At 43.7% G+C, this 24,398-nt stretch overlaps 1 protein-coding gene across 6 annotated transcripts in view; it reads right to left on the bottom strand.

The window, feature by feature from the left end:
• The window catches only part of cacnb2a (calcium channel, voltage-dependent, beta 2a), a 63,117-nt gene that overhangs the window by 18,963 nt on the left and 19,756 nt on the right, over positions 1-24,398 (bottom strand). For 3 of the 6 annotated variants that reach the window (XM_069696307.1, XM_069696309.1, XM_069696310.1), the window contains one exon: positions 1,072-1,191. In XM_069696307.1, coding sequence (XP_069552408.1) covers positions 1,072-1,191 — 120 coding nt within the window. Of the gene's footprint in view, positions 1-1,071; positions 1,192-4,353; positions 4,760-13,312; positions 13,524-24,398 lie in introns of those variants that run through there. The other 3 variants (XM_069696311.1, XM_069696308.1, XM_069696312.1) reach the window with 3 other exon arrangements.

Raw genomic sequence — 24,398 nt, forward strand, 5'->3', positions numbered from 1 at the left:
GCCCTCCGAGGCCCCTAACCTCTCACATCAGCGGCCCCTAACAGCCCCCTCTTCATGTGAGAAACCAGCTGAAATCAGCTCTAAAATTGTGCTTCGCTCAGAGTCTTCTGGTCAGCCTAAGCAGCATCGTCTGCTAACCTAACCTACGATTACTAAAACGCCACAAGTTACTATAACTTAGATGTTATTACTTTAACTTCCAAGAGTTGGAGAGGTGACCTGGGGAGGACAAAAGTAATACATCTTTTGTTTAAGTCCAGTTACATCAAGACACAGGTTGACTAAACTGGTCTTGTCGGGGCTAAAATATGAAAACTACATCCCTCGTGGCTTTGTCCCCCCCCCACTGAAATCTAACTGCTGACCCCCTAATACACCCAAGAAAACTTGCTTGTTATTATGTAAGCAGAAAAAATGTGGTGGCCTAAGAAAAGAAACTGAAAAGGAAGCAGACTCAGCTTTTCAACAACAAACAGACCAGTGTAAAGTTTATGTTACAATTTGAATGATGCCTGCCATCATTTCAAGCATAATAAACCAGCTTTTCTCAGCACAACACAAAGTTGTACTTCAGTACTTCTGGGGATAACTCATAACCTTAACCACCACAATTATGTGCAAAACTTAACCTCAACCCCAAACAAATTCGACCTTCATGCCCAAAACGAAGTCTTAAAGGTCCCCTTTCCTTCATAAAACAGTTGCAAAGTCATTAAAAAAAATAAAATAAAAAAAAAAACTGTAAAGTGGGTAGTGTTTCCCTCGATGTTTGTTAGCTTTCGCTCTTTCTCTTCACTACCTTTGATGGTGCATTCAGTGTCAATCAGTGGAATAGAGACCAGCAGCAAGAATGTGCATTGGTATCTCTGGTAAAAAAGAAATGGGGACCCACTCATTTAAACATTACTCCATAGCACTACCAGTAGTCAACAACTCCACAGGATGCCTTTAAAGTTCAAACAGCCAGGTGGACACATTTAAAAGTCCTCACTTTTGCTCCTGACACACACCTGTTACAGCCCAAAGAGGGAAGTAGGGGCAAACTGGACGACGTGACCGCGGTATACCCACCTTGGCCTTGTCAAGCTGTGCCTGAGCCTGTCGCTCTGCCTCTCTGCGCACTGCCTCCTTATCCTCCTCCAAGGACACATCGGAGTCTGATGGACGGCTGGTGTAGGAGTCGGCCGAACCCTGCGGAGACACAAACAGCAACACCTCAGCGACACACAACGCTGCAACTCAACCGAATCCGTTTGGATTCACACTTTAAAAATGACAGGTGGTATCGACAGAGAAGCGGCGGGCTTCACAGCGTCTCGGAGACATTGGAGCAAACTTATTGCTCTTAGAAGAAGCAACTTTAGAGGTTGTGCAACTTACAAATGTGTAAACACCCCCACACAGACTGAAGTGTTAAACTTACGACCATTAAAGGAATCTCGGTTAATTTCCTGAAACAATTAACACTTCGGCTGTTCTGCTCTCGACGACAGTGCTGCAAACACTTGAGGAAATCACAAGTGCTGACTGAATCTATAGCGAATCGTGGACAATTACCTCTTTTTCTGAGAAAGGATGCCAAAGGACACAAACTGTCTTTCATACAATCACATCCCCAGCAGCTCTTTATCTATCCTTAGCTCTCTCCCAGCTGCTCGCCTGCAAATTTGTTGTGATCCGTCTGTGACAAACACACTGGGGGGGGGGAAGGAGGGGGGAGGATGTTGACGAACGCCGGGTCCTGCATCTTCTCCATGTGATATGTGACTGCGACAGATTTACTCTTTAACATGCCGACTCACGCATGACATTACTGACAGCGCACACCACCACATAGAAACTCACATCACAAACGTTGTTACGCGCTGCATGAAGACATATCGCACACAATTGGCCACCAGAGAAAAAGCAGCGCTTTCACTCTGCTGCTATTTATAGATAATGTGTGTAAGCTTAAGTTGAATTTAACAGCAATGTTTTCAGGCTGACTGGGTAAACTGTTATAGCAGATGCAGAGGACGTATCTTTGACGACAGCGACAGAAATTCATTCACATAGTCCGTAGATATGAGCAAAAAGCTGCACACTGCCATCTGGGAAAGCAATATGCATGAGAGGAAAAAAAAATTTTAGGAAATATGTGCTCGGCAAGCTCTATTATATCCAACATTTGTAACATACAGTAAGAATGACCTTGACATCAAGATCATTGTTTTGTTTTTTTCCCCCTGCCGATGTACCTTTCGACGGTTTATGCTCGAGGCGTGTTCCCGCCGGCGCCTCAGCGCGTTCGCGTTACACGCGGCACTCAACTGTGGCGACAACGAGGCACCCGCCAGGTAAAGGTACGCGATGAATCGCCGTTATTCGCGAGACAAAACGAATGCGTGTTTGTAATGAAACCTAAACCAGCTCACAACCTCAGCAGCCCACTTATTTGAGCGCCGGCGTTTCGGTTTAATTAGCGGCCGCGTTAACTGCTTTGCTTCCGGTCGGGATCGGTGCGCGTGGTGACGGCAGCGGTTGAAAACACAAAACGGGACACCTGGAAGTGAAGCTTCACAATCAAACCCCGACACGGGCGATGGGCTTAAAAATGGTAGGGAACTGTTTCACGTTAAATTGGTGCATCACGTGTCCCTCCGAGACGGCCGCCATTTGTGGACCACCGTAGCCTCGCGGTTTTTCCACGCAGATCACAACATTGAACCCGGATCAAGCATTATAAACCAGAGACATTACAGCGTCCTTCTAAAAGCCTTACATTTGTACTTTAATCCATTTTTAATATATACTAATCTTTGCTTGATATTGAGACTAATCATTTAAGTAGGCTAATAAAGTTGTCACTTGTGTCTAAAATAATGCATTTGACATTTAATTTCCAGAAATAAAATGAAGACGATAACAGCGTTATCTAATAAGAGGTTTCAGACATGAGGAAAGAGAGAGGTGACAGATAATTGACTTTTTCATTCCTCTGGGTGCCAAATAAACACCATCATTTGTCATCCTGTTACACTTTGGCTTAAAATTTCAATATCTATGGACACTTGCATCTGACAAATCATGATCCCCCCCCCCCCCTCGAAAGGTGCCCAATCAGAATTGATATATTTCAAGGACAGAAAACAATTACCAGTTTGGTTTTCAATGTTTTCTTTGAAATGACACCCATCTATGGCTTCATTTATGAAATAAATAATCAAATTAAGTATCTGATTTTGACTCATTATGTGACTCGTCATCGAATTTTGGCTTTGCGGCTTAAACAAACACCCCAAAACAAACAAAAGTGCAAAAATACGAGAAAAACAGTATGATGTCATATCTGGATGTTGCAATGAATATCAACATTTGCACATCGACAGAATAATTCCCCTTTGGCACAAATTCCAATCAGTTTCAGGAAATAACCAGGATGTAAAAATGAAAACATTTTTTTTTTTTTTTTTTAAACTAAGTGGAGGCTGTGTGAGCCTTATCCTTACCTGCTCGCTACTATGCCGCCCACACAAGGTCTTTCATTCATCTCACTGCACCATTACACTGCTGTCTGAGTTAAAAATAGCCTCCCTCACTCTGTGCCTGATTAGAATTACCCAGCCATCACATACATACAAAGGAGGATCATACCTCTCCCCTCTCTCCACCTGACACGTGTACAGAGACGACGGGAGCGTCGTTGCCGTAGATAATACAAGGTTATTCATATTTATGTCCTCCCGTCTTACACAATGCTCTGCTGCTCATCAGTCGCCTCGGCGTCTCTCATCCTTCCCACTTTGTACCCCGAGATGAATAACTCTTTTGACATGAAGCTCATTAGCTATCCGTGCGCTGCTTCTGTTGTCATCGCTTTCATGATTGCATTCAAAACATCAACAAGCATCGAAACTGGGCGTCGTGTCTTTGGGATTCTTTGGACCGCTGCTCAAGCTTAACATGCAGCACTTCCACACGAGGACGTAAATGTCATAAATTGGCCATTTACCGCCCGGCGGCCTCCGTCTCAGGAGCTGCGTGTGGCCTCGGAAGTGCAGGTGAACACACCTGGCCTGCTGTGATTATTCCATCAGGTCGCGGTTGAAGATGGGGGCGTGATCGAGCGCGCCGTCCCAGTGGGTCAGAGGGAGGCGACATGGAGCTCTGCCCAGAATCTGACAGCCATAACAGATAACAACACCCAAGTTCTCATCATCAGCTGGCAAATACACGACCGTCCCACACAGCGACCCCGAGCACATGGACAGATGGATGCACGAGAGAAACACAGACTTGCACACACAGACGCACAACTTGCACGGTTTGAACGGACTCAAAAAAAAACAAAAAACAAAAAAATGTCCTTACGCAGGCATCGGAGCTCTTGACGCGACCTCCTTTGGCTCGTTTCAGCAAGCGGATCCAGGTGGCCTTCATCAGCCACACTGGTCATTCAGTGTCCTGAGCCACTGCCCCCCCCTGCTACTACTACTACGACACCTAACTGCACCGCCGTGGGCACCTTTGCACCAGCGCTGCAGCTGACTTCACTGCTCTTGCTACAGGTACATTCAACACTGTGGCTGCCACGTCCGCTGGTCGCCGTCACACCTGGGCTGGGAATGCGACCTTCATCTCCGGGTGAATGAATAGCCGTGGAGTCGGAGCTCCTTGTTTTGCTGCAGCTCCAGCTAGCTCCGCTGCTGCCTGTAGAGCCCCAGCTCCCGTTCCCCCTGCTGCTGCTGCTGCTGCTGCCAAAGATGGGGAATCCACAGGAGCTCTCTGCCCCGCGCATAATCTCAGCAGCGCTCCCCACCCCACCCCACCCCACCCACCCCCCGTCTGCCCCAGTCTCCTCGATAGCCGGAGTGCTCAGATGGCCGCTGCAGGTGCTGGGGCTGACTCGCGGGATGAGTCAGGTGGTAGTGATGCTCCTCATCTTCATCCTTCAAGCTCTGGCTCCAGCCTCGCCGTCCTCCTCCTCCTCTGCCGGCTCCCCGCGCTGCTCCACAGGCGACGGTGGTTTATCTGCGAGAGTCCCGGTGTGGCTGCATGTGACCGACTCTCCTCCTCGATGCTAATGAAGCGTTCTCTTTCTCACTCTCCGTGTCTGAGCCTGTCAAGTGTCCTGATCACTCCCGGTCACAAGCTCTCCTGTGCTACTTTAGTGATTCTGCCTCTCTATCTCTGTCTCTACCCACCCCTTCCTCCTTTTCCTCCTCCTTCTCCTCCTCCTCCTCCGTCACTCCCTTCTTCTTCTTCTTCTTCTTTTTTTTTTTCTTCAGTTACCCCTCGCAGTCAAACCATCTGCTCGTCGTGTCTCTGCAGTGATCAGTGCCGGGCAGCGCATCTGCTATATATGGATGCTGTTTATATGTCATACCGTTTTTTTGGAGACACAACATTCACCCTGTGATACGAGCCGTTTATAGCAGCTGAAAAATCTGCGTCACCGCAACGTTTCTCCTCGCTGGAAAAAAGAAAATAGAAATCGAAATCAATACACTCTTATCGTTCATAAATAAGCCTGCAATTATCATTATTCTCATGTCTGTTATTTCATTGGTTCTCAAACGGTGCCTTTCATTCCCTCTTTCGGAAACCAAAGTAACATGCCTTCTGTTTTAATTTAGTTTAATTTTAGTTTCCAACCGTTGGGAGACTAAAGCAACAAGACAATCAAAGCTGAAATCTATTAAAACAATATTTATCACGATCATGATTTTCTAAATGGTCACTTATGCAAATGCAAACATTTCAAACGCGGCTGCTCAAACAGACACCGACACACGAGGCTTTCCTGCCATATTGACAGTGAACGTAAATTTAAAATTGGCTTTCTTCTTTCTGGATTTGACTGCGGTGTCCCAACGGCTAGCGTGGCAACGTGATAAACTATAAGAACCAACGATCCCCAATGAGCTGAGAAAAGCGACATAACCGGAATCCGCAGTGTTTCATATTTATGTTCAATTACGAACTCGAACGAGCAATTTGATTCTCTGTCTGTCGGCAATTTGATTATCCAAATTATTGTCTCAGTTCTACATAACGTGACAAAATTTCACGTTAAAACTGCATCAAAGTAAAAAAAAAAAAAAAAAAAAAAGCAAGAAAATAATCAGTAGAATCATCAACATAGAATTGAATGCATATATTTGCATGCGAGAGACGTCGGAAGTCTAAAATAACTTGAATATACTGTAAAATCCTGTAGTCACTGTGGGCTCGGCAACAGGGATCCGGAGGAGAAAGCTGCTCTAATTCCTCGCCTGTCAGATCGGCGCTCGTTCATTACATGTGAGCGAAGCGTCACAAAGCCGCACAGGACAAACGAGAATAATTACAGCGTTAATTAAAACTTCCCCGTCTTCCAGAAGGCCCAGCTAAAGTTAAACCCTGCAAAAAGGATTATTCACAATGCTCCTTGTTTTTTTGTTTTTTTGTTTGTTGTCGTTTTCTTTCTGCAGCGCCGCCGCACGGTGCTCGTGCGTCCGACCTGTCACGGAGGTCACTTGAGGTCAGGAGTCAGCGGTTGAAATGGGCTCGTGAGTAGCAGTGACTCCCAGAGGAGCGCTAAACTTGTAGATCAGAGGATGACATGCTAATCAGTGGTGTTTATCGTAACGGATCAGCGACAGAGCTCACGGTCTTTCAAAAAAAAAAAAAAGTGCGCTTAGTGACACGTCTTACATGAAAGGAAAGAATAATGTGATTTTAGCTCATTAAGAACAATTAGCCTAACGAGGAAAGCGATTACCTGAGGTTGATTACATTTTGAACACAGATTGATGGGTATGGATGGACAAGAAAATATTCGAATATGGTCTAATTATCGGTTGAGGCCACAGGATAGAGAGAAGTGGGGCGAAACAGACCGCTTTCTGTGGGTACAGCCGTAGCCTTTAATCAAATTCTCTAATCGCCAACGTCAACAACAGCGGCTCAGAGAAGAAAAGAAGCGCGCGGATCCAAATCCGTAGCATTGTGAAGGAGTGCAGGGGTCACATATGTTTGGATGCGGTGCGTGTCGACACCAGCCTCCAGAGCTCCCAGAGTAGGGCACAGATGCTCTGAACGTGGAGCCGCGGAGCCCGCAGAGGAGGCCGGGCGGAGCTGTGAGGGCTGCACTCCGACGGCAACGCTGACAGAAACTCGCAACGACAGAACGAGCCTCCGGCCGCCTGACACGGCCGACCTCCAGACCCGCCGCCGCGCTGATACTGACAGCACCGTGTCACCACGCACACAGGCCACTAATAATAATCCGACAGCGGTATGATGCCGCTCTGATCCGCGAGCAGAGCTACTCCGGCTCGGCTTTTGTTGTTCGGGCTCAGCCAGCTGACTTTGAATCACTCCGCTCTGCTCAAAAGTAGCCGGAATTCAGTGCCGTGCTAAAAGACCAAACCCGGGACATCTTCTGTTGGTATGATACTACAGGCAACTTTTTTCACTTGATCTGTAAAGAGCCACAAATCACATCACGTTTGTCAAACAGCTTTGATATCGGACGGCTCAGAGCTGGCCGTGTTGCTCCAGGAATGACAGTACTGGTCCTTCGTCTGAAGCAACCAACGGGTCAATGTTGTCACAAATGCTGTGAAGTATTTCAACAACTACCGGATGGGTTGGAACAAATTATGGTTTCCAGAAGAGGTACCCGATGGACCTTCCGGACATTTAATCCGGTATCAACAGGAGGTTGATTTGTGGCCTTGAGTTAAAGGTTTTGGCAACTTTTGAATGGTTTGCCATGAAATTCAGGGCAGAGATTTTTGTTTCCAACATGATGATTTCTAATTTGGGGATCTTCTGATTTTGATTTAAGATGAGGTTTGGTAACCGATCTGACCCTTTGCCTTCGCCACGTTAACAGCGCCCTGCTTCTTACACTGGGGCTGCAAGTTGGCACTGGGTCTCAGTCGTGTCCTGCAGAACTGTCCAATATTAATCCCACTTCTACTGGCGCACTTTGGAGTCACAATAGGGAAGCAGACTCGTGTGTGAGCAGAAGCTCTTTTCATGCAGTGGACAGAGAAAGACAGATGAAAGGGGGGAATTAAAAGGGCAACGGTCCTGTGGTCTCCATGCCGCCCTTATTGATTTCTTTTAGACAGGAGGTTCCTGCTGAAAGGCCACCGATGACATGTACACGCAGCGCTTGCACGGTGGTCATTACACTAGAACATACAGTGGCGATAGCCACAGTGAAGGAAGAGGCTGTGAATCAGTTGACGTTGCCTCCTGTATATGACAGAATCACTTATAGTGGATCGAGCCGTTACACCAGGGAATCTCCTCACGATCTGAAAGCTTTCAATTTCATTTTTAGCCACTAGTACCGCTTCTCTATACGTGTCCACTATCAAAATGGAGAGCTGCAGTCATGCGGAAAATTAAGGCTTTGTTTCTGAGCTATAAAGTGCTCTCGTGGTCCTTAGTTTAGTGGGTTTTACATTCATTTTAACATACCATACTCTCTTTCGATTCTTTCTCTGTGACTTAACTCGAGGCACTTCACTCGTGTCCACACTGATGTTCCTCGTGGTTCCCCAAATGTTCTCTCGATCCCTTTTTTCCCTGTTTGCACTGAATTTCACGTTTTCCCATTCTTTCCATTCCACCCTGACCTCCTACTCTGCTTCTTTTATCTCTCATCTCTGAGGGTTTCCACAGCTTCTGGCTTTCTTGAAAGTGTATTTTTGCTTAGGGTGTGGAGGATGTTGACACGCATTTAGCGACTGATGTATTATACGTCTGAAAATCACACCTTACCTCAGTTCATCCATTAAGTCAGTCACGCCAGAATGAATTGAGAGGAGTCCGTGTAATTTTAGTATCTCCAGTAATAGCAGTTTCATTTTCCCCTACAATAAAATGAATTTACTTGGTTGTTGTCTGCTCATCCGTGGTTACAGCACAAACAGTAACTGATGGAAGCTTGTGATTTTCTACTGTCTGGATTCACCAATCATTACACAATATATCGGAGAAAATACGGGGACTCGGGCAGCCCACAGCTATTGACTTAATGGCATTGACAGCCCGCAGAAAAGGAAATAAAAACTGAGCAAAGACATTCAAAGGGTTAATATGTCATTAATAACCAACAGTTCATTGTACATTCTGATAAATGAAGCCACAAACAATGCAAACCTAAACTCAAAGGTGCAGTGAAGGATCTTCTTGACATTTAGGACTAACAAAGAAAATTCTGACGAGCATCAGAAGTGAAATTAATGAGGCAACGTGATCAGACTCCACAGTCTACCTCACATCCCGCATCATGATAGAAGAATGAAGATTACTGCCCGTGCCAAGCCGTCTAGAGTTCTGGCTGACGGACTGTATTTGACTGCAGCGGGCTGACAATGGGCTGAGCCAGTGTGCTCGCAGTTTCGAGCTTGGCATGATTCATTCTTGGCTGGAACCGAAGCCTCTTTTCCCGGGCCATCTGTCCATCACTGCCACTTCATTCAGCGTAACACAAAGTCAATTAAATCATCGTTCCACAAACAGCGCCTCCTTCGTCAGGCAGAGACAATGGGAGCAGACGTGACAGCCAACTGTGAGAGATGTGTGACTGCAACAAGGAATGGTTGCTAACATTCAACACAGAACAGAGGAATGAATCCAAGTGGACAAGAGAGTGCAAGAGAAACAGATTGTCAGTGCATCTGTGAAAGAAAAGAAAAATGTGTGTGAGAGAGATGAGGGGAGAGACGGGAAGGGGGTAAGGGAGGGGTGGGGGAGAGGTGGGAGTAATGGTCTCTGGGGTGGCAGGAGAGGGATCGCCTGCATGGACGTCAAGGTGACACTGACAGCCCTATGAAAAAAGTGTTTACCCAGCATTCCATGTGCCAGTGCATTAGATAAGTGCACCGTCCCATCGAGGTGATGGACCCGCTGGCTGTCAATCACATGACAGGATCCCAGAGTGCACCACGGTTAAAGGCTAACTAGAAACTTAATAACAGTCCACATGGCAAGAGGACCTTTCAGCATGCCTTTGTTTATAAGCCACACCTCTAATATTGCTCACAGAAAGTAAGTCCCAAATTCTCTACACTGAAAATGGAAACTATGAAGCCTTACAAGTCTTTGTCTATAACTTTACAACAAAACCAGAATATAAGTCATTATTGAAAATTGAATATATATAAAAAAAAAAAAGGGAGCAAATATATGTTTCATTTTAGGACATATACTAACATTTTTACCGGCTGACGACGCTGAATAAAAAGTCAGAAAATCCCCAAAGCCATCAACCTCGAATGGCCATGAAGAATCTCAGAACCAACATGTCGCGACATCCTACTAAAAAACAAAAACGGTGGTGTTAGACAGAAAGTCTGGTGGTAACAAGGTACTGAGAATTCATCCTGAGAGGACCATTAATGTGTGTAAAGGATTTAACGGATATACATCCGTTAGTTGTTCAGATATTTCCGTCTGGACCAAAGTGGTAGAACAAAAACCAGACTCTGCCATCACCAGAGCTTGCCATCACATTGATTGATTATAAACGTATTGTACAACAGCTCCTATACTATAAACCTACGCTGACTAATCCTGTTTAGACGATATTCTTTGCTCAGCTGCTCTGACTACAAATGAACACGTGCAGTCTGGATAGTTCCTTCGTTGTTGCTTGACCTCGAGGAGAGTCATTAAAAAAACTTTAAAAAAAAAAAAACTCCTGAGACATTACATGGTGACGGGTCCCCTACAACTGCAGGTTATGTGCTTTATTCTTTTACTCCAGTAAATATTACCTGCAACCAGCTGCAAAAGTCCCTTGAGAGGCCACGCTCCCATCAACAGCGAAGACCTAGTTTATCTAACCGTTCCTTCCCTCGCAGGTTCCTCTGTGAAAACACAGCGCCATAATAGGATGATGGAGTAAGAAGGACCGAGGGCTCCTCTGCGCTGCTATTTTGTGCTTGCGTCATCAATATTCTGTCAGTTTCCTGGTGTATGAAGCAGGCGGCGGATGACTGATGAGAGCTGGCTCGGAGAGCAGAACGAGCTGCTAACCATCGTCAGTGAGGCAAAACAAACAATCTTACAACCGAGAATGTGCATAAGTGAAAGGATTTCAGCCTCATTTGTTTTAATTTATACGCTGATAAATTGTATACTCTGGACCGATTTCTGGCAAAAAAAAAAATTGCAGTTTATGAAAGACGGATCTTGTTGCCAAAAGATTTCCCCAGTATTTCAGTGATAAATAAAGCAAGAGCCTCCCTCAAATATTGTCAGGCTACAGTGAAGTGTATTCTAATTAAATATGGGGAAAGAAAGCAAATTACAGAAATGTGTGTTGACTGTTAAAGTCCAGACTTACCCTCCATCAAAACATGTTGATGCTAATGAATGAATGGCCTTAATGTTTGCTTTTTCATCAGTATATCTGACAAGGATGCGGGAGGATGTTGGAAAATTAAAACGTAACACAATACAATTCCTAAAAATACATATATTTACACATATAATATATTACAATATTTTCATGGTTGTCCGAGTGGCAACTCAGATAATCCATGTATCTTTTAAAATGGTTTATTCAGCTAAAGGAGTAGAGGTATTATCCTGACAAACAGAGAAACATTTCATCGTTAAGGTCACCTGAAAAATTGAAGATTTTGTAAAAAATAAATAAATAAATAAAAAAATAAACTACCTGTTAAAACATTCATTGAACTTCTTGTAACTTCTGGAGCAAAACTGTAGATATTTTACAACATTACATTGCTTCAGGGTTTGTGTTTCTCTGCTGAATTTGGGCCCAATCCACTGTCAACGATACAGTATATTATCACAGGATACATGTATAGTTTTGTAGTGGAAAGCTAAAGGTCTAAATTAGTCCGCTTAAACCTGGAATCGATGTTAAGATTCTTAAAAACGAATTAAAAGGAAACTCCCAAACAGCGCCACAGAGAACGGCGCTGTGTGTGTGTGTGTGTACATGAAACGCACCGTTGACGGTAAACACTGTTGTACTTTGCCATATTCTCACAACTCGCTCCTCAGGCCGGCGTTTTATTCTCCAAGCGCCACTTCATCATCGGCCGTGTCACCTCACCTATCCCCAGCTCTCGAGTGACAGACAGACACTCACGCGGTGACACTTTAACACGCGGTCTGCAGAGATGCGGCAGCTGAGGCTGCCTGACGAATCGAGCCAAGCCGAGTCGATGCAGCTGCAGAGACCGGTCGGTTCGCTCGGTCACGTGAACCCCTTAAAAGTACGACCCTTTAACACACCACGTATGTAATCAAACAAGTGCTTCTGTGTGTGCGTGAATAACTGGTTTGCCACGACCTGCGTGAAGAGCGACCAGCTGGCGATCGAGTAACGTAGTTTCTCGCGTCGCCACAAATACAGATAATCGGCTACAAAGACACAACGTGCACACGACAGACGGATGCACAATGTGATGTTTACATTGGGCCTCATATTCAAACTGAACATATCCTACTTTTTACAGCTGAACTTTTAGGAATATTGTGAATGTCCTAAATTTCAACCTAATATATTTGTTATTTTTTGAAAAGTTTTGCATCCGCATGAGTATTTAAAATAATATTCTGTGGGTTTGATCCATGCATGTTAGAGTGTTTTCAAACTTGCTCTTTAAGACTGATTAGTCATTATTAGTATGAGGCAGCTGATGAAAATCACATATTACTGTCACTAAAAAGTATTTGGACAAAAGGGTTTTCACCACCATGTCATTTACACACAGACAAGCCCAAAAGCAGAACAGGACAAATTCAAAATACAAACTAGAAACCTCCGTGGACATGACTTCCCCTCATTCTGCATTTAACTTATACAGAAAGCAAGTAAAAACTACAAAGCTGCTATACGTCGTGGCTGAAAGCCAGCTTTTGTTCTCTCTTCCGGTCTGTGTACCTAAAAACCAAACTCATTCTGGCTGTGAACTTTCTTTCCCTCTCTCTATTTGTTAACCACTGTCTCGGCCCCCCCACTTTAAGCTCGTAGTGGCCGTGCAGCGGTGTTCGCAAATTCATACCAAGAGCTTATATGAGTCCCTTTGTCTCAAAACGGCAAACTGCAAGAAGGTTACTGCATCTTGAGAAACACTCTTTTACAAAGTTTCCAGAAGGTGGGGTGGGAGGGGGGGGGAATGATAGGAATTGTATGAATATGCCCCTTTAAATCCTGCACTAATAACCCCCATTCTCCTGCAGTCCAAGCCCTCCCTCTTTGTTCAAAGAGTAGAGAGGAGTTAGGCAGAGAAAAGTTTCAGACGATGCAGTCAGAGCTGCAGAAAGCATGTTTACACAAACTTACCAGATCTGACTCCTCACTGCCAGAGTGATACATTTCTGCCCGATCAACTCCGCAGTTCAGCCGGGCCGGGAGAAAATCTCCTCAGCTGCTGTCCATCTTCCACAGGAACTCCTACCAACCCCGAACCGCTTCGCTCCTACAAATCCCCTCGTCCCAGCTCCGAAAAGGGAACAGCTTTGTCTCCGTAGCCCGGGCGGAGAAAATTGGAGCCGGAGGAGAACGTTAGCTCCTCTCAGCCCTTCTTTAGTCCCCGAGAGGCAGAGAAAAGACAACCGTCTTTCCCACGCTGGGAAAGCACTCCTTCAGAGCACCACGACCGTCCTCCAGCCCCCAAAAACAAGCCTCCCCTGCCCCCTGCCCTTCTCCCCTCCCACACATACACACACACACACACACACACACTCTCTCTCTCTCCGTCACACACACAGCTAGTTAGGAAGTAAGATCTCCGGCCAACGAGGCCGGCCTGAAAATTCCAGAAAGCACCAAAAGCAGCTGCAGAAGCTTTTCATGTCTGTGTGAGAGTGTGTGATCTGGGGAGTTTACATGTGTTCCACTTTGCCTTCAAGAGGTTACGCTCGGCGGAGAGGGAGGCTAAAGGATCTGAACTCACTCTATAGTCTCAACACATGTTGCTGAGACCAAGACGTCAGGAAGTAATTATCTTCACTACATCGACAAAATGCCATATTTGCTTTCATCATCAACGGGACGAAAGCCACTGAAACTTTCCGTTTGGTCATTTGATGTCGCTTAGTGTAATCAGGCTGGCGCTTAACATTACATCCAAAAGTAAGACAGACAGAAGAAGAGTAAAAAAATAAAAAAAAAACCAAAAAAAACAACAACACCCATTACAGACTCTTACATCTATAAAATTATAGCCATATAAAAGTTGGTTAAGTAATCAAGTGACAGATTGCAGCTGGTATGCGTTTAAAAACTAGCGGTTACTTGAAAGAAACTGACAGCAGATCCATGTCTTTATGATCTGACATCAGACACACTGAAGCTGTGATGTTTGCTTTGTAATCACACTGCTTTTACATCAAAGCTTATGTAGGCTAAAAAATAAAAAATGCCATGTAATAGTTCACATCATGAAACCATAACTAATCTAAATTGTCCCGTTATAAAACAGAAGCAACAGCAGAGGATTGCTGCTAAGTCGCTGGAATAACACACAAAGTGAACGGCACAGATGAGAACCGAGTAAAGAGTTGAGCGATTTCACGTCCAACCTGTAAGATCATACAAGCTCTGAGCTTTATTCGACATCCTGGTAAAGCCCAGATTTGTGGGATGTTGTTTTTTTTTGTCAGTGGGGAGAAAACGTTTTCTGGGCAGCCCAGTTTAAATCCTAGATTATATTGTGTTTGATCAGGGTTAACCCCTTTCTGAGGATTACCATCCCGGGTGTGTGTGCTCGGCACGTGACTTAACTGTCAGATAGTTATCCTCATTTCACCACGACAATGGTTTCAAATCCGGGTGCATTTGTATTGGAGCAGAACTGTTTATTAATTGTGTCGAGTCATTTTGTATGAAGTTGCTATGTAGGGTGAATTTTGTTTATCATTATGACTATACAAGAGAATTAAAAGTGAAAATCTAAGTGAGCAATAAAAACTCTCACAGCTAGCCCGGCTCTCTTCACACTGAACAAAAACTGCAGTAAATAGAAGAGGAAAACCCAAATCATATCAATATTTGTTTGCGTGACCACTCCTTGCCTTTAAAACCAGTTCTCCTTGTGCACGGTCTTGCCGTCATGCTGCAGAATGAAACTGGGTCTTATCTGTGGGCACTGCAGGGTCAGAACAGAATCCTCTAAAGTACCTCAAACTTTTGCAGAGTACTATTGTGTCACGGTTTGTAGTCCAATCCGAGCTCCGTAGAGGAAGCATGAAGTTCAAGGTAAATGAAGGTGAAAAGCAGAATCTAATTAAACTCAGCCCTGGAGGCCAAAACCTCAACATGCTGAGCGTGATGACATTTGGTCAGGAAGTGTGATCTGGTGTCTCTGACTGTCCACTAAAAATGACTTTTGTATGTGAAGTGTGCCACACGTTGACAGAAAATCTGAGGGATGAAAAAAAATCAAACAAAAATCCAGTGAGACGATGATAAATATCAGGATCAAAGTGAACTGTGATTTGAAGATTCAAATTGTGTAAAAATGACAGGATCTTTATCATTCCTTTGTAGCTCTCTGAGGCCATTCATGGAGAAGTTTACTTTGTTTAACATGTGTAAAGTAGTTGCTCTATTGTACTATAGTATAAACACAATACTAGGGATGGTATTTCAAGCAAAACTACTATTCGAAAGAAAACAGGGGAAATAAGGAAGAATGAAAGTCGCACGCGCTAATCGATTTTGGAGATAAAAACGACTATTAGAAATTCTAGACCCGTCTCTACCTATAATACAACATCCTACAATAACATTCCTCACTGCCAACAGCAACTATCAGCTCTCTCCGAATGTGCTCTCTGAACGGGATTCGACAGATCGATGTCTTCCAGTTCTGCCCGAGCAGGGAAATGAGTGCCGACATTGCCTTTGGCTTATTGATCAGTACACATGCACACACACTGACGTCAGCGGGCATTCACACTGACGAGCACACGGAGGCCAACAAGGATAGCTTACAAAACCAGCATAAAGTAATTGGACCACAAGGGAGAGTCAATATAACATCCCAATGTTTCGCTTCGGAAAATAAAAAAAAAATAAAAAAACACACTTCCAACAGTTATTTTCCGTCATTGCATACATTACTAAAGAGGTCACTTTGTACGGTACGAAGGGACTCGCGTGTTTTACCGAAGCTGCCTGCTTTAACAATATACGTTCCAGGTATTTAAAGCATAGTTCATTTACATATAAATGAAGATCCTGTCACTTAGCACAGTTATATTAAAGCCCTCTTTTAGCAATCATTTAACCCTCTCCATCCTAAAAAAAAGTCCATCTACTGGGATGTTATTAAAGCATAACAAAGTTGCTGAGCGTGGCACATTCATCTTCACTGCATGTGCCACAGTCATACTATGATTAAAATGGTTGTAGCATTTGTGGTGCTTCATTTTGGTGACGTTGCAGTTGAGAATTTGTACAGGTTACACAGGTTGATTAACATCAGTGTCCCTGACTCATTGTCATGGGGCTACCATTTACTTTCGAATTTACTTAGGCACAAGTAAAAATGTCGGTTTCTGCTGTAGTTTTTGTAATCTCCCTCTGGCCTCGTTTAGAGCTGTTAATGGTGGAATTTAGTTGTTTAATTGAGGTGGAAATTTAAAAAAAAATTTGCCCAGGATATAAGAGATTAAGAACCACAAAGAACATGATCAGACATACATGTTTTTCATTTGCTATTATGAAATTTAATTCAGCAACTGTACATAATTTATTATTAAGTGGGGTCTTTGCATTTAACTTTCTTTTTTTTTTTTTTTTGATGATGATTCCTCTCTTCACTCCAAGCATCTTTAGGAGAAGCGTGCTGAGTCAGATTGAGATTAAGGACCTTGGAGCTGATGGAGGTTCAGTTTTGCTCCCCATGTGCACCAGGAGAGATGTGAAATCCAGTCCTCCAGCTGAAGGTAAGAGTGTAACCACAAGCCGACCCTAAAGTAAAGACACCTTTATAGTCAGTGAGCAGCTCAGTGTAGGGCTGGGCAATATGTCAATATTATATTATGTGATATGAGAGATATCGTCTTGGATATTGGATGTCGTAATATTATAATGTGGCACAAGTGTTGTCTTTACTGTAATTCAGCCTCTAAAAGCAGGTAAAGTGATGTCATGTTCTAAACTTAAAGTGTTAGCTCTTCTATTAATGTTACTTCATCCACGTATCTCAATATGTTAATATTTTGTGAAAGCGGCGAGCATTGCACAACATCGTCGAGGTATCCGGTCAAAAATATCGTCATATTAAGACTCTGTCCATATCGGCCAGCTTTTGCACTTCGTCCTGCTTGAGACAGCATTGCAGGGATCACAGCTGTGTACTCTAAGCAACGGGACGGTCTCTCGGGGCACCGGGCCGTCCTACCGCCAGACCAGGAGTGGACACAGGTGTCAAGGCAAGTATTTTCATGGTGCAGTGACTCCACAGCGGCCACCGCTCAACGGTAAATTAAACCGCCCAAAACAAAACCTCTCAACACTTGCCGGCAATGAAGCACTCAGGATCATGAGTTAGAGTTAACCTGCATTACATCAATACAACATCATAACACTGAAGACATCGTAACAGAAGACAAAACAACAGCAGATACTGACGACAACTGATTGATTTTGAAAAGGAAATAGCGCCAGTGACAGAGACGATATCCAACAACATCAACAGGTTTTTGTTTTTTTTCCTGTCAATTGTGCTATTATAACAGACCTGTGTTATAGACATTTAGTAAACTTTAAAAGACCACTGAAGGCCTAAGACACATTTCAATTAGATCACTAAGGAATTATCAGAAGGGCCCTCCAAAGTGGTTTTTCCTTGCCAACAATGCTATTATATGAATTGAACTTTCCAAGAGGCCTTCAAGTGCCGCTGGATAAATCTTTCACTTTGACAGGTAAAAAAAAAAAATCCTCCCAAAAGTCTGCCATTGCACGTAGTTATTTTCTTACCCTACTTTTACAAGAACTTATTTAGTAAGTACAGCCCTGTATTTAGATAATCCAATAATCCTTATGATCAGAATCATCTAATCTCACAGCTTCAATTCAAACGTAGTAGAATACTACACGATCATTAACAAGTGTTTCTTGACCAGAAATAGCTTCTTTTTTTTTTTTTTTTTAATCAAACTAAAGTGCTGATTTCCTTATCTTAAGATAAGATTTATTTTATGTCTATTCTTTGTACTAAGCTAACTGCTACTGGCTGTAGCTTTATATCTATTGTACTGATACAAGAGTTGTTTCAATCTTCTTTTATGACACTTTGCAAAAAAAAGTAAATAAACATATTTCCCAGAATATGAATCTATTCCTTTAAGATCAATACATTTGACACATTTTTTTTTTTTTTTAAATGTAAAAAGGTTTGTAGAATATTTTTTCTTTCATATTCCTAAAAGTGCAAGACGCTGAGGAAATACTGCTTCACACCAGTAAAGAAAATAAAGAATTGAGCAATACAGCATGAATCTGAAGTGGGATTGTACTAATCCGGACGCACGTTATCCAGATCGGGCTGCAGAACCCATGCTGGGCCCGATGTGACCGTGTTCACAGCTGATGAAACCTCCGGGGCCGGCAGCCAGCAACTGACCGAGGTTACCTAGCTACAGCACATGCCAGGCCGCTCGAGCCCCGGGACCATCTCTAATTACAGACGACGAGAGAAAGGAAAGGAGGCAGAAAAGAGGCGGAGACACCGGGAGAAAAAGAGAACGAGAGATGGAGGTAGAGGATGAGCGAGAGAGAGAGAGAGAGAGAGAGAGAGATAAGCCACAGCTGCTCGGTTTCCTGTTGCCTCTCGGAGCAAGTCGAGAGTTGCTTCCTCTACCCCACCAAAGGGCACCCCGCTAGCATGTGCACCAAACCCTGAGAATAACGCTGAACCTGCACACGCATCATACAAACGAGGCTAACGCTTCTCCTCTGTTCCTAAACAAAAGAAATAATAATAATAAAATACACTTCTTATCTCAAACACAATCCCATCAGTCGGAAAACAGAACAAGACATTTCCAGCTGGAGGAAAACAATCCCAATGGCTGAACTTCAAAAGTCCAGTCACACTTACCCTTTCTAAGATGCGTTTAGTCCGCGGAGACAGAGGAAGCCTGTCGAGCATGCTCAAGGGGATGAAGATCATGAGCTTGGGAGTTTCTGGACGGCCAAGTTGAGCAAACACTTTGTGACTTCTGAAGCGCCGACGTGTACGACCGCGCGCAACGTTTTGGGGCGGCTGCGGCGCGCGGCGTTAACCGAGTCACTTCACGCTCACTGAACACATTAACACATCGGCTGTTCCACATGGAGTCATGGGAAAACTCGTCAGACAGCAATTTGCGACCGTTGTGTCACGCGCGGGTCGGGAGCACACAGGCGGAGGGTGACACATCGCTCTGCGTGCGAGTGTGTAAACACACTCTCGCCGGGACGAGATACAGCAACTCCACACGCACACACGATGGACAAAGAGACGGAAACGCTCGCATCACTTCAACGGTTTTGAGAATAGAGATGGGGCCCAATTTTTTTTTTTTTTTTTTTTTTTTTTTTTTTTAATGAGTTAAATGCGTGGCCTAAAAGCTAGTAATTTAAAAAAAATAATAATAATAATAATTAAATGGTGTTTAAGGTTACATATGAACATTTGGTGCGCACACAAAATGTATTTGTGGTCACTTAAGATGACTTTGCATGAACTTACATTCATTTCCTCACCTATCCCGACTACAAAACTGCCTTAGTTGTCGTTTCTGGCCAGTAGGGGGCCACAGAAACCAGCTGTAAACGCAATCCAGACATGTCATCACCGTTCCAGTTGTTATGGTTGGACTTGTTTGCAAATAGGTATTTATGGATTCATTTGATTTATTTGAAGTCCTGTTTCTGTCCACCTAGTATAAAAATCAATATTTACTCTGTTTTAGCTCAGTTTTGAGTCTCTACCAACACCTGAGGGACATAGCTCTCTCTTTAGCTGCTAAATGCGCCACTGTGTTCACCAGCTGGTCACTAACGTTGTTCTTTTTTTTTTTTCCACTCAAGACAAGGAGAACACTGATGAGAGCAGAGAAACTGAATAAAAAGTGTTATTGCAGGCTGAAAAAAAAAAACATGAGCAGGAAGACACTAAAAAGCTCCAAAGGCTGAGGGGAACTGCTGAGTTGGTGATTATATGAGGGTTTGTTACGACAAGTCACACAATGAAGTCATTTGATCAAAAACATTGCTTGTAGCAGCTTTAACCCTCAACACGGCACACTAAATAAAATGCTTGCTTTGATTGTCATTACCACAGCTTACAATAAACAAACTGACAACTGCCTTTACTTGTAAAAAATTAGCTGCTGATGATACACAAGAGTCCCACCAAATTTAAAAATGACATAATAATAGCAATGTTCAACAATTTCCACAGAATTCTTCTTAATGCTGATTTCCGTTTATAAAATGATCACGGTTTATAAATTCCAACAAAACTATGTAAAAATAGTACGGTCGGACCTCGTGGGAAACGCTGGAGGGCTTTTAACTTGACATAAGGCCTTCTAATCTTATATGAGGGTTTTCATTTGAAACGAGAGCTTTTCATTTCAAATGTTAGTGACACGGCGTGCGGCTGACCAATGGTTTTACCCCCGCTGTTGCGGTGCAGACAAAAATAAAGACACTTGCAGTTGAGTAATTCCACAAGAGTTCCCTTTTTCTTTTTTTTCTTTTTTTTTTAAACCAATGCGTCTGAACACAACATGATCCAGTCTGTTCTCTTACACAACAGAAACATGCAGCGTGGTCTCATCCATTCATGCAAACATTAGCCACTTTGGTTCGCGCATGTGACGTTGCCGAGAGTCATCTGATTTGAACACAGTCAAACTGATTGAGCAGTTGAGTGCGAGACGATCATCCGCTGCGTCGTTAAATGTTCCTCTGTGTGCTGTGCATCTTTACAGCAGTGAGAGAGCACAATCCACGCTGCACACAATAACACCCGCGGGGGTGATTGCTTGCGTCCCACTTGATCCCCTAACTCACTTTGTAATGATTGCTTCTACCAGTAAGGAGATTTAAAATCTGCTTCAGCCTTTCAACCAATCCAGGATTTGGAACAGAAGAAATGACTGACGTGAAACCCGGTTAGGAGCCGCGAAAAGCTTTTCTTCTTACCGTGGGAGATCTGGTAGCTTGAAGTAAATGCAGACGGGAAAGACTGTACACTAGAGCAGTGGTTCTCGAGCTGGGGGTCGGGACCCTACCACGTAAATCGAACACGTCCAAAGATGATTATCGGGGTAGGTAAGAAGAAACACGGATTTCCTCCTTATTTATGTTTTTGCAGACTTTCGTCCAATCTTCTTTCTATTGAACTACTGGATAATCTGACCTTCGGACTTTGCTTGCATTTGCAAAACAATTTCATTTTAATCAAAATGGTCTGTTGCGTAAACCTTTGTCTTATTTATTTGTTTTAAATTTGGTAGTTCCTTGAACTGTGATTTATCGTCCATTTAAACACATCACTTTAAAATAGTATGGTGCGCTTGTAAAGTTTGTCTTGCCGTGTTGTAAAGAAAATTTTGGTTAATAAAAAAAAAAAAAAAGAATAACTACTTGATCCCAGTGAATTCCTGTATTATGTTTTACAGTGTAGTTTGTGATCTGTGTGGAGCAATTCTTTTTTATGAGTGGATTCCCATTCGGTCCATGTCACAATCTCATATGAGGACACACATGCGTCTGCACATGAGCATTGCGACACATACTACTGCCAACTTGTCTCGCTGCTTCTCAGCTGGCAGTAACTTCCCAACAAATGCACCAATAAAGGCATTAAGGAGGATTAATAGCTATTATAGCAAAAGAAGGCTGCAAATAATGATTGTTTTCATAATCGATCAAAGAAATAAAACGGAGGAAAAGAATCTGAAAATCTGATATGATTTTAGCATTAAAAAAAAAATACTCAAAAGGATTAGTAGATTATCTAAATAGTACCACTTCCTATTCTGCTTCTCAAAAAAATGAACAGGCAATGCAAAAAAACAAAAGCAGCATTACACAGAGTAAAATGACAAACATTGAATAACTCGGAGATGAAATAACTCGAATGCCCTACATTGTCTGAATCAGTTTTCAAACAGAGGATTTAGCTGCATGAACAGACTCTTTGACTGGACCTGTTCGGGTTATCTGCACACGGAAAGAGAAAGATGACCCCGCAGATTGCCTTTCACCTACAGAAAAGCCCGGTGAGCATCGATGCCCGTCTATAGCGCTAAAAGGCAACGACACAGTCCCGCAACAATCCGTGATTAAAAACTAAGCTGCACTTACAATAAACGCAGTATAGGCCTACGTTAACAGAACTCGGAGACAGGCTACGTGACGCTCTTGATGTCATCACAAACAAAACTACCCGCAGCCAAGTCTCCACAAAGACAGAGAAAGCGCTTTGAGCGATGCAGAAGCTGTCAAAAAAACAACAACAAGCCAGCGCTACAACTAATAGTACAAGCTCTGGATAGAGAAGTAAGCTGCTGATTTACACAGAAAAACAAGGACAGGTCGAGTGTTATTGTTATATATATATATATATATATATATTTTTTTTTTACCTTTGGCTTCTTAGACATGCTCGTTCTCCCACAATGCCCGAGACACCTGTGTCGCCTCTCCGCTCCACAGCGACTGTAATGAATTATGCAAATCCCCTGGTTTTTGTTCAGAGTACCATGACCCAAGGGTGCAAGCAGCTGACGCCTGGCATAAAAAAAAGCAAACCTCTCTGCCTCAGTCGAAAGGGATAACACTGACTGCTGCTGCGCCTGGCGAGTTGCTCTTAAATGCAGCCGGTGTCGCTGCCCAGGTGATATCTAGGGAGGAAGTGAGATGTGGTCATCCTCGAGAGCTCTTCCAGCAGCGAGTGTCACACCTCATGTGGAGGGAAGCCGGCTGAAGAGTGTCTCTGAGGCAGATAACACACACACACACACACACACACACACACACACACACACACACACACACACACACACACACACACACACACACACACACACACACACACACACACACACATAGTCAAGTGTTGAAGCTCTGTTGTGTCATGGTTAGCTGTGTTTTTCTTTAGCTGGCCAGGCATTACGCTTTAATTTGACAGTGTGACATATGTTGCAGGGTCCACTCAACTAGAGGAAGCCACATACGAGGCAGACAGACAGAAACACACACACACACACACACACACACACACACACACACACACACACACACACACACACACACACACACACACACACACACACACACACACACACACACACACACACACCTTAATCCTCCAGCAACACTCTATCAACAGCTAGCAGTGCTAGTCAGCCTCAGTGTCACTGAGGAGTCTGTGATGCTGAGCAGCTGAGCTGCAGAGGCAGAGCTGACCGCTGTAGTAAAACACGTGACCTCCTGCAGCTGTACAGTCGTTGCCAGACAGACAGTCAGGCAGTAACAGCCCCATCTGGAGCCCTAATCCGCCTGGCACTGCCCACCCATGTGATTATGAATGTGGCCCGCAAAGTCATTAGGCTTATTGGATTGACAAGTAAGATACCTGAGATCAGAGCACTGCAGAGGCGACTGCCTCACAAAATTCGACAGTTTCTGCAGAAGAAATAGCAAATTGAAGCGATGGAGTCGGCAAGGAAGGAAACAAAGAAGGTTAAGCTGGTGTTTGCTGTCCTTCTTGTCGCGGGGCCCTTTCGTCTGTCGGCCCATCGATCACTTTTGTTAACTCAGGCTCGGGATAGAAGACCTTTGCCTGTGACAAAGCTGATTAAAGCGTGTCTTTAGCTATTACTTTTGAGATGAGGGCTGTTGTTTGCTCTGAACGTCCAAAACTTATTTTTTGGTCTGCGGATCGGCCTTCTGCTCGGTGCTTCGCTTTTAAATGACTGTGCATAGTTGTGGTAGATTTATGATATGCGAGCTTTCTCTTTTTGCAAACACAACCTTTCGACGCTTGCCTTTGCATGTTTCTCTTGTTTGCATTCTGGCATCCAATCTCACAACAGCAACCATGCTTTACCGGCATCTGGTGGTAGCATGTTCTTCTTCTCCTCCTTTTCTTGTTTAACAGCTTGAAAACAGATTTTAGATGCATAAGCGCCACCTTCTGCCTGCAGGAATGCATTAATGCCGAGCGCCGAGGCAAGACGACAGTCTTTAAAAATCATGACTTGAGTCCTACAGGTAAACTGGACAAACATATTCGTAATGAGATCATATTAAAAAGGCTGCATATCTTTCAGTGTGGGGAAAAACAAAAATATGCCACCAGGTAAAAATGTATCCTGACATTTGATCCATGAAAACGTTATGGGTTGAAAAC

The sequence above is a fragment of the Brachyistius frenatus genome, unplaced genomic scaffold (genome assembly GCF_029030835.1).
Source record: "Brachyistius frenatus isolate BFR_SWC_R1_liver_20210118 unplaced genomic scaffold, ASM2903083v1 Contig_21, whole genome shotgun sequence".
NCBI classification, from domain to species: domain Eukaryota; kingdom Metazoa; phylum Chordata; class Actinopteri; family Embiotocidae; genus Brachyistius; species Brachyistius frenatus.